The sequence below is a fragment of the Gekko japonicus genome, unplaced genomic scaffold, assembly GCF_001447785.1.
Source record: "Gekko japonicus isolate JY-2015 unplaced genomic scaffold, Gekko_japonicus_V1.1 scaffold1849, whole genome shotgun sequence".
In the NCBI taxonomy this organism is placed as follows: Eukaryota; Metazoa; Chordata; class Lepidosauria; order Squamata; family Gekkonidae; genus Gekko; species Gekko japonicus.
In genome coordinates, this window is record NW_015172062.1 from 164,105 (window position 1) to 174,811 (window position 10,707).

Genomic DNA, 10,707 nt, shown 5'->3' on the forward strand with positions numbered 1-10,707 from the left:
AATATCTGCACTTCCTTTAGACGGAGGTGTGCTACAACTGCCATCATGACCTTCATAAAGACCTGAGGGGCCGTGGATAATCCGAATGGGAGGGCCTTGAATTGGAAATGTCTGTTGCCTACTGCAAACCTGAGGAAACGACGGTGGGAAGGGTGGATGGAGACATGGAAGTAAGCATCCTTTAGATCCAGCGTAATCATCCACATCTCCGGATCTAGGAGCGGAAGAATGGCCTGCAACGTTGTCATCCTGAACTGTTTGTATAGGATGAAAGAGTTCAGGTTCCTGAGGTCCAAAATGGGTTGGAGGCCTCCATCCTGTTTTGGTACCGTAAAGTAACGGGAGTAGAATCCCTTATGCATTGAGCTGATGGTACCGGCTCTATAGCATCCATGCTTAGGAGGGTTTGTACTTCGTCTAGAAGGACTGCGGAAGGTGGTGTGATGACAACATGGTAGGAGGAAGGGATTCGAGAAAACTCTATTAAGTATCCCATTTTTATTATTGAGAGGACCCATTGGTCCGACATAATGGACTCCCATATTGACAGGTACGGAGACAGTCATGTAGGGAGTCGGGAGGGAAGGTATGAGTCAAAGACTCTGTTTAGTGTTCTTAGCAGTTTTGGGTCTAGACAGAGAGGTAGACGAAAGCTTGGATTTTCCACCATAGGAACGGGGTGGACGATTTGGTGATCTTTGCCAGTGTGGCTCTGAGGAGGATTTAGACGATGGTCTGCCTGACCATTTTTGGATCACAATTTTCCCTTACTTGGCTTAGTAGGAGGTACGACCCCTAAGCTGCGAGAAGTTTTGATGCTTTTGTCAAGCTCTTGAAGCACCGCATTTGTGGGGAACTAAAAAGTCCATCCCTTTCGAATGGAAGGTCATTCACGGTGGCCTTGGTTTCTGGCTGTAAGGTGGAGGAGCGTAGCCATGCATATCTTCGTAAGGCGACTGCAGAGGTGAGAGGTCTTTGCCACTGCATCCAGAGAGTATTTGGATACATTGAGCTGGTGTTTCGCTACAAGCGTCCCCTCTGTTTGTATGCGTCTCGCTTGGTGTCTACAGTCATCTGGAAGGGATGATATAAATTCGGACATTTGTTCCCAGAGGGAATACTGATAATGTCCCATGCATGCTGCATAATTGTAAGTCTTGATACCCAGAGCTCCGGCGGTGTAAAATTTTCTGCCTAGAGAGTCGATTTTTCGTCCCTCTTTATCTGGAGGTGTGGAATGAGTACTCTTGCCCTTGGTTGAGGGCGTAACCACTAGTGAATTGGGTTTAGGATGCACGAAAAGAAATTCTGCCCCTGATTCTTGAATCTTATACAAATGGTCCAATCTCTTATTGAAGATCGATACCGAAGAAGGATGAGCCCAGGGGGCTTTTGCTGTTTGCAAAAGGACTGACGTCATGGGAAGGGCGACCACTGTCGAAGTATCCATTTGTACTATATCAAAGATTGAGTCCGTGACTGTCAGTAACGGCTGTATGGTGGGCAGAGCTAGCGTATGAGCCATACGTTTAATAAAGTCTCCATAAGGTTTCAAGTCCTCTGACGGTGAGATAGGGAGCTCGACCTCGACTAGTTGTTGCGGGGATGCTTCCAGCGGTGGGTGGGTACTCTCCTCATCCGAGTAAGAGCTGGGTGAGCTGGATGGGTTAGAAGGTTTGGAGAACGACGTTTGGAGGATCGGCATCGAAGGTCTAAGTTCCGACTGATCAATGGGGGTTTTCAGTGCTGACGGCTGAAGACTTTGATCTTTACCTGTCGGTCTCGATTGGGATGGTTTTATGAACTCCGGTGCCTGGTAAGGGTCTCGGTACCGAGAGATTCTGGACGAGGAAGACTGGCGATCACATTCCATGGGGGGATGAGGAACCCAGGGCATTGACCCCGAAAACGGGTAAGCACCGTATAGATACTGCCATTGGCGCTGATCCCATAATGTGGGTGGAATCTGCGTTGGAGATCGATCTCGTTCATCAGAGATGAACGGAGGAGATGGGACGACATTATGTGTCCTTCAATCTCATTGCAGGTTCTGGAAATCGGGTGATCGAGGAACCTGAGTCAAGTCCAGCTCCTGGTTGGAGTCTAGGGACTGGATGGGGCGTAGCGAAGGTGACCAAGGTGCACCTTGTGGCTGCCCTCAGCGGCTCCTCGAGAGCCTTTTTTGTGCTTCTTAGGCTTGATAAGCCGAATGTCCTTGCCCTCCTTATGTCTTTTAGAAGGAGTATGGGGTTTGGACTGATGTGCCTGAATCGGGCGTTTCGGCAGCTATTTTACGGCATCGATGGAGGTCGACGTCGAAGACATGGCGATTGTCGCTTCCGATGCTGGGATCGACATCGATGCATGTCCGGACGTCTCCTGAGATGAAGGTGCCACTGGAGAGAGTGCGGTCTCCATAAGCGCCACTTGCAGTCTAGCAGCTCTATTTTTTCTGGTCTGTCTGGAGAATTTAGAGCAATGTGCGCAAGAGGCAACTCGGTGCGCTTCCCCCAGGCATAAAAGGCATAGAGAATGTCCATCTGGGGGGGGGGGGCGGCGATCTTACTGCCGCATTCCAGGCACTTTTTAAAGAAACCCCACCGTGCGGCCATAGGCTGGGGAAAGGGGTGGTAGAAACGAAGTCCAACAAAAACACACCAACTAAAAATACTTTCCTTAACTAACTAAACTTAAATAGCGAAAGCCAAGAAGGCCCAAAAGTAAAGTTTTTACCAACCGAGGCGAAGAGAGTCCTACCAGCATGGAGGTCAGAAGAGAACTGGCGGGATTGTCGTGCCCCTCCCTTGGTCATGCGCAGTGGAGCCCGGCACGTGACCGGGGAGCAAGCGCGAAAATTCCTTTTGCTTTCCATTATACCGACCGATCGGGGTCAACGCAGGCGCACTATATCCCAGAGGTGTGATGCACAGAGACCCCGAAGAAGATCCACTGATTTTAAATGTTTATATTGTGTTTTTAAACTTTATTGTAACTGTTGAAATATGATGCAACTCGCCCTGAGCCCGTGCACAGGATGGGCAGGATACAAATACAAAAATAAATAAATAAATAAACCACAATACACACAGAGGCTATATGGAAGCAAAGATCTGTTTGTGAGAGGTTGCTGATAGACCTTTGGCTTGCATATTGTGGGGGCAGCTCTAATACACTCGTGCTTTTCTCATTAAAAATAGTTCTTACCATGCGTTGTAATGCCTCAGATTCATTCTGATCGCATTCCTAAAGCAGGCCAGTGCTTTCTCAAGTTCCTCCGTCAGAACAAATTCATGCCCTAGGAGAGTGTAGGCATACGCATAGTTTGGATCAACTTGAATAGCCCTCTGGAAGAACTTGATGGCGATGTCGTGTTCCCGTTGCAAACTGAAGCAATTTCCTGCAGCACACCATGCCTGGCAGAAAGCAAAGCAAAATGGTAGAAAGTAGCACAATATGTTTTCCCTAGTGAGGGAAAGACTGCAACAAATATGGATTCACTCATTTACATGGTAAGATTCTTGTAGTCAATAAAGACCTTTAAGCAATTTCAGACTTTGCTTTTCTACATCAGAGAAGTGAATCAAGAGACTAAAGCGTGTAGAGAATCAACACGGCCACGGCAGTTACCTCTGGCGAGTTTTTATCCATATCAGTTAAGTCTTTTGAAAGAACTGAAAGAGCCACATCTTTTTGCAGATGCCACAGTGTTGTTGAGTAGATTTCCATGCCTTCCACTCTGTAGTTTTCAAGCCTTCTTACTTCAGAGAATATCCTCTCGGCCTACGAGACAAACGAGCAAACCGCATTTCAGCCACACAAGCAGAGAAAGGGCCTTTCCACAAGATCATTTTGGCACAATGTATGAGCGCATGTTCTGTTCCCTCAGCTTCTCTCAAGGTTTTGTCGGTGGGCACCATTTGATTGAAGTACTCAAACCTTTTGTCTTTGGGTGCCACCCTAAATGGCATTCATTGCTTTTTCTATGTGGCATGGCATTGTAGATATCTAATGGATTTCATTTATGACACGACTGATTAATAAGTCCCAACTTCTCCCCCATATACACCCCCCACAGCCTGCTTATAAAAGGGACCTTTGGCAGATTTTCAAAGAATTCTTCAGACACTATGTCTTTCTCACTCTTCTTTGCTGGAGCATCTAGCTGGAGTTTTGTTCTTATAGCCTTGCTGAGTTTTCAGTAACTACTGCAACAAAAACTCATTTCTGTGCATTAGCAACTTATAAGATTGTAAAAGTAACTCTAAGACTCCTTGTGCACGTAACAAATAAATTAAAGGGAAACTTCCATATAGAATGAGCAAAGATTTAAAACCAACTTCCTATACTGTCTAACAGACATACAGGTTAATATACGGGCAGGTGAGAGAAAGTCATTAAAATCTGTATTAAAGGACCCTGGGTATGTATTTTAACAGCAATATTTTTGTACAATTTTCCAGCACACACAGCTCAGAATAAAATCCATTTCACCCCATGCTTACCTGCATATATTCCCCAAGCTCAAAGTAAGCTCTCCCAATTTGGCACAGCACCCAGCCAGTGTTGTAGTGGTGAGAAGGCAAGTGACTCAGGATATGAATTGCTTCTTTACAGTTGTAAGAACACAAGGCTAAATACCCTTTCCCCATGTCGCGAAGAAGGCTCATCAAACCTTCTAGGAGAAAAAAGCAGTAAGGACACAGGAGAACAAAACAGGTTCAGAAGAACCTACCTGACTTAAAAGTGCCTACGGCCCAGTGTCAAGAAACCAAAACGACAATGCCAAATACTCCCCCTCCCGCCCACCTGAAGCATTTATAAAATAAGAATGCCAGTGCGATCTAGTGGACAGAGAGCAAGCCTAGGGCTGGGGAAACTTGAATTCAAACCCCTGCTGTGAGGAAACACCCTCATTTCAATATGCAAGAAGGTGGTACATTTTAAAAATTATTTCTCCACAACTGTGGAATTCTCTTTCCTTGGGAGAGCATGGACATCATTTTAACTGGACCAGAGAAGACAAAGATCATGTTCAGTCCCATCTGGAATGTTTATGCCTTTCTATATGTTGCTGGGATAGCATAAACAAACTGCCTTATATGAATTTTTAGGAATGCTTCACACACCTGCTGCTGCTTTCTGTAACGTGAATGCCTGGATCTGTGGCGTTACAGAGGCAATCTTCCCTTCTGAAATGATGGACGAATCAAGTTTGGTGATTTCCAAACTGTCATTTATGTTTGGCTGTGTGATTCCTCCCTTATTGGTTTTACACTTTGTCTTTCGGTTTGCAATTTTCGGTGGAAACTTCATTTTTAACTTTTTACTATTCTCCTATGAGAGAAGAAACATCTGTAAGACTTCTTACCCTACAGCCAAAGAGGACAGTAATTCATCGTATTCAGACTGCATGTAACTGTGTCAGTTCAAAGCAAAAATCCCCAAAACAAAAGACACACAATACCTTTTTCTAGGACCAACCAAAATAAAGCATTCTATAAGCTTTTAAGTTCCCATCAGGCTGAATGATAAAAAGCTATAGAAGGGAGTGAGAAGACAAAAAAGGTGTTTTGGGCCCCAATCTTAAATCCACACATCTACATCCTGTAGTTTATGTGAGGAGTTCTTGAATAGACTGAGCAGTGCTTGACCAGAAAATCAGACAAACCTTCTTAGTTTATTTGTAGGTCACTTTCTAGGACATACTATTTTATTCTGAAATTAGAGCCACAAAAAATGGAAGGAGTAAAAAGGCCATGCAATACAACAGCCCACTACAAAGTAGGCTTTTCCAGTTCCCTGCTGACACCTCCCCCATCGACTCACACAATCCACAACAGAGTTGAACATAGAAACATGTGTTAACAGTCAAAGAGCGGATAGAAACTTAAAATAAACACATTAATACCCAGATGTTTGGAAGAATCTTAGATGGCTTCGGACTGCTCTGATATTTCTTGCAGTACACTTTAGCCATCCACAGACTTTGGATACGTTACAAGACATGAAGACCCACTTCCTATAGCACAATTAACTGAGTGACCATTAACGGGGTGACCCTAATAGCTTCCCACCCTGTATGTTTACCATACCCCTGCTAACCATCTCCCCTGGGGAAAACCGTAGTAGGGCTTTGCAAGATCATTTTTTGCACGCAAAGCAGTTCTTGCCCAACATGGGCTGGGTAACAAGCAAAGTATACATGAGGCAGGCAGGGAGGGAGGGGGGAGGGGGGGACGGGACACAATACTTTGCATTTATCCCTGGTTATAACAGCATCTGTTTATTCCGGGACAAGTGTGGGGCGAAAGCGGGGTGACCTCAATGTAATGTGGAATCAAAAAATACCCTGAGATAATTACAAGGGTGAACTTGAGTGTAGTGTAGAATGTAAAAATACCCCAAGATAATTACAGGGGTGAACGCGTGTGTTGTGTAGAATGTCAGTTCGGGGACAGGGTTGAACCAGGATTTAAGGTCTAGCGTGGGAAGGAAGGAAGGAAGGAAGGAAGGAAGGAAGGAAGGAAGGAAGGTCTCTTGTATTTACCAAATATTAAGCATCATCTACAATGGTAACATCTTCACCACACTTTTAAACCCATTAAGTGTTTTGCTTCCCATTCTGGACCTTATTCTAGCAACAGAATTCATTCCCCAGCTGTTCACCACCCACCAGGGAGCTGTCTGATCTTCAGAGCACCAGAAGAATCCCATTCGTCAAACCTTCTAGGAGAAAAAAGCAGTAAGGAGAACAAAAGAGGTTCAGAAGAACCTGCCTGACTTAAAGTGCCAGCGTCAAGAAACCAAAACGACAATGCCAAATACTACCCCACCCCACCGCCCACCTGAAGCATTTATAAAATAAGACTGCCAGTGTGATCTAGTGGACAAAGAGCAAGCCTAGGGCTGGGGAGGCCTGAGTTCAAATCCCATTTTACCTTTGTGGTAGAGCTATCGCTAGAGAACAGACGAGAACTTCTTCGAGGCAGCACGTTAGGTGGAGCAGCAATGGTCGGGCTCAATACCTGAGGTGTTGTACTGAAGAAAAAGAGTGGTTAAAAATTCTTGACTGTTCTTTATGGGAATTAGGAGAGGAGGCACATCCCACCCCGTCCTGTTCAAGGCAATGGAGAAGCCCATGAAATACACCAGGAGGGAATGTTTTATCCTAGGCACACAAAAACATTCCATACCTTGTCTGAGGGCCCGAGCTTTGAGTTTGTGCAACAAGAATTGGCGTTACTTCCCGGCTATTGCCGCTTTGAGAGAAGACAGACTTTGTTCCAGCTTGGCTTATTCTGGTGACAGTCTATATAAAAATAGACAATGTGGTTATGGGTTTGATACACTGTTAACAACCACACTATTAACAACCACAAAGTTTACTACTTGGGACACACAAGGTGTAGGATGCAATCTGCCAGCTGCGTTTTGAGTCCATTTGCTATACTAGAGGGTTATTTTCTTTTTATGTGAATTGTGACTTGTTTTAAATTACATTGCTATCTGCTCTAAGGTTTTTTATTGTGGAGGAGTGGAATGTTTATTGACTTGCTTAATTTATACCTGCCTTCCTCCCCAACAGGGATTCAAAATGGCTTACCTTGTTCTCGCTACCATTTTATCCCCACAACAACCCTGTGAGATAGGTTAGGCTGAGAGTGTGTGACTGGCTCAAGGTCACCCACCCAGCAAGCTTCTACAGTAGAAGGAGTTATTACAATTCCACAGGGCCTGAAAGACGGAGCTCTTCCACCAAGCATTTGACTGAGGTGCCGCATCTGATCGGCACAACATCGACCGAGGAACCAGTGCCCAGTAGTACATCTTTGGCCGCCTGCCTCTGTTTAGGTGCATATGGTGCCTGACACCAGTCTACATCGAATGCTGATCAGATTTTCTATGGTGACAATTAAGAGCAGTTAATTCGCCATCAGAGGACGGCGGAGGACAGGAGGGCCTGGCGTGATCTGGTCCATGGGGTCGCGAAGAGTCGGACTCGACTGTGCGACTGAACAACAACAAAATTCACCATCAAAACTGTAACATTTTATTACCTGTTTTAAATTTTTATCGTTTTATCCTTTTAAACTTGTATGATATTTGTGGATCTGTAAGCGGCCCCGAGCCTGCTTCGGCAGGGAGGGCGTTGTATAAATTAATAAATTAAATAAATAAGAGTGGGGATTTGAACCAGGTCTCCCAGATGCTAATTCTGACACTCTATCCACTACACCACACTGGCTCTGGCTAAACGTTTTAATCAATTTATTAATTTAATCAATATTTTTTATTACGCAATGAATTCATCACGCAATTCAGGGAGCTGCACGGTAAGCAAAAGATGGTATGTATGCTGATGTATAGTGGTCACCTACAGGATAACCACTCACAAATGCTACAGGTGACTGGACAAAGTCCTTCCCTGTTCACCCCTTCTGCCCAGGTAGCAAAACCCAGTACAGTAGAGCTGCTTGAGAAAAATCCCTAAGAGCAAACTGGCCCAATCCTGCGTGATTTTTGTTTCAGCTGGATGTTAGGATGCATCCCTTATCTTTACCCGAGAAAAAGATAAAATGAGGCTATTTCCTCATCGTCTGCTTTGTGGCAAGATGGTTGGTAGTTTGCCAACCATCTCAGGAACCAGGTACTTGTGTCCATGTTTGCAGTTAAGGGGGTAGGGAACGGCCATTCTGGTGTGTACAACCACCCAGTAACTTCGTAACGTATATCCACACCAGTCAGTGTAATCAGACCCGCACATTGCGTGTAGCAAAAAGCACTGGATAAGACAAAAGCTTTGGAGGGTTGGTGGGGAGGAAATCTGATAAACACAAGATGCATGTAATGAAATGTTTTTCCAGTTTAAAGCATCTTCCTTTCTCTTCTAAACCTGTTTCTTCATAAAGAAACAGGTTTAGAAGAGAAAGGAAGATGCTTTAAACTCCTCGCTGCTCTGGTATCAACATTTATCCTTTGAACAGGAATTCTAACTCTCAAGTTCTCCATATAGCCTTAGATTATTTCAATAATAAATAAAAACCAACAGTAGTTACCTGGAAATATTATTAGAAAGCAGAGCTTCTTGCAAAGATAAACCATGTTTTGTATTTAGAATGAAATTCAAGCTATGGTCCTTCGAGTAAGGGGGGGGGGGAATGATGAAATATTACATTGAGGCTATCTTCTCACAAACCTTTAGAGCCATTTGATAGAATTTCATATTTCCCCAACTAATTTCACATGCACACCAAAAATACCTTCTTAGAAGGGGCTCCTGGAGGTGGCACATCAATTACGGAAGAAGAATTTGTGCAGTTTTGTAGATAGGATCCATCTCCAGGACTAGGGGTTTCTAATGGCAAGATTCCGAAGCTGAGAAAACGTCCAAAGGGGTGGGGGTGAGGAAGGGAAGAAACGAAAGAATTTCACTGTCTAAATGGGAACACCATGGGCTATATACCTTCTAGACCTCCAGGGTGTCCCAACTTTAAAAATATGAAGGCAAGAGATAAAAAACAGTGATAAAACACAATCCGTAAGACATATAAACAGCAGCCCTTACAGTACAACCCTAAGCATAGTCAAGCCATTCTAAGTACATCAAAACCAAATGGTTTAGAAGGATATAATTTTGCTTAGGACAGCATTGCTGATTTTTTGTTTTTCAGTAATAAAAGGGCCACCACCTTTTTAAAAAAATCTGGGCTAATTTTAGAGAACAAAATACTGTAGTGTAATTACCACACTCATCAAGAGCATATGCAAACACTCCTATTAGGTACAGAGAACTAAAATATGCAAGTTAGCACCAGTGCTCCTGCTTAGAGATGCACCTCTGATAGGTAAATGGCAAATGTACTACACTATGTCCCACAAGAGTCTTGAGAAGTAGGTTAGACAGAAAGGAAATCTGACCTAGGCAACCCTTCCGCAGACTCAAGATCAAGCAGGGCAGGTGAACATAAGAACATAAGAGAAGCCAATGTTGGATCAGGCCAATGGCCCATCCAGTCCAACACTCTGTGTCACACAGTGGCCAAAAATACCAGATGCCATCAGAAGGTCCAGCAGTGGAGCCAGGACATTAGAAGCCCTCCCACTGTTGTCCCCCCCCCCCAAGCACCAAAAATGCAGTGCATCACTTGCCCCAGACTGAGAGTTCCTATCTATACCTTGTGGCTAATAGCCACTGGCGTGATTTGGTCTATGGGGTCGCAAAGAGTCGTACTCGACTGTGCGACTGAACAACAAAATAGCCACTGATGGACCTCTGCTCCATATGCTTATCTAATTCCCTCTTGAAGCCATCCATGCTTGTTGCTGCCACCACTGACTGTGACAGTCAATTCCATGTGTTAACCACTCTTTGGGTGAAGAAGTACTTCCTTTTATCTGTTCTAACCCGACTGCTCAGCAATTTCATGGAGTGCCCATGAGTTCTTGTATTGTGAGAAAGGGAGAAATGTACTTCTTTCTCTGCCTGCTCTATCCCACGCATAATCTTATAAACCTCGATCATGTCACCCCTCAGCTGTCGTTTCTCCAAGCTAAAGAGCCCCAAGCGCTTTAACCTTTATTCCTAGGGAAAGTGTTCCAACCCTTTTATCATTCTAGTTCCCCTTTTCTGCACTTTTTCCAATGCTATAATATCCTTTTTGAGGTGTGGTGACCAGAACTGTACACAGTACTCCAAATGAGGTTGCA

General features: G+C 44.4%; 1 protein-coding gene across 2 annotated transcripts in view; it reads right to left on the minus strand.

Annotated features, from left to right (window-relative positions):
* Positions 1-10,707, minus strand: part of CDC27 (cell division cycle 27) — a 58,107-nt gene that overhangs the window by 21,867 nt on the left and 25,533 nt on the right. Inside the window, exons 8-14 of one of the 2 annotated variants that reach the window (XM_015420796.1) lie at positions 9,261-9,375; positions 7,194-7,309; positions 6,939-7,038; positions 5,127-5,334; positions 4,503-4,672; positions 3,628-3,780; positions 3,205-3,413 (exon numbers count right to left, since the gene is read on the minus strand). In XM_015420796.1, the coding sequence (XP_015276282.1) occupies positions 3,205-3,413; positions 3,628-3,780; positions 4,503-4,672; positions 5,127-5,334; positions 6,939-7,038; positions 7,194-7,309; positions 9,261-9,375 (1,071 nt within the window). Of the gene's footprint in view, positions 1-3,204; positions 3,414-3,627; positions 3,781-4,502; positions 4,676-5,126; positions 5,335-6,938; positions 7,039-7,193; positions 7,310-9,260; positions 9,376-10,707 lie in introns of both variants that reach the window. The other variant, XM_015420795.1, reaches the window with a different exon arrangement.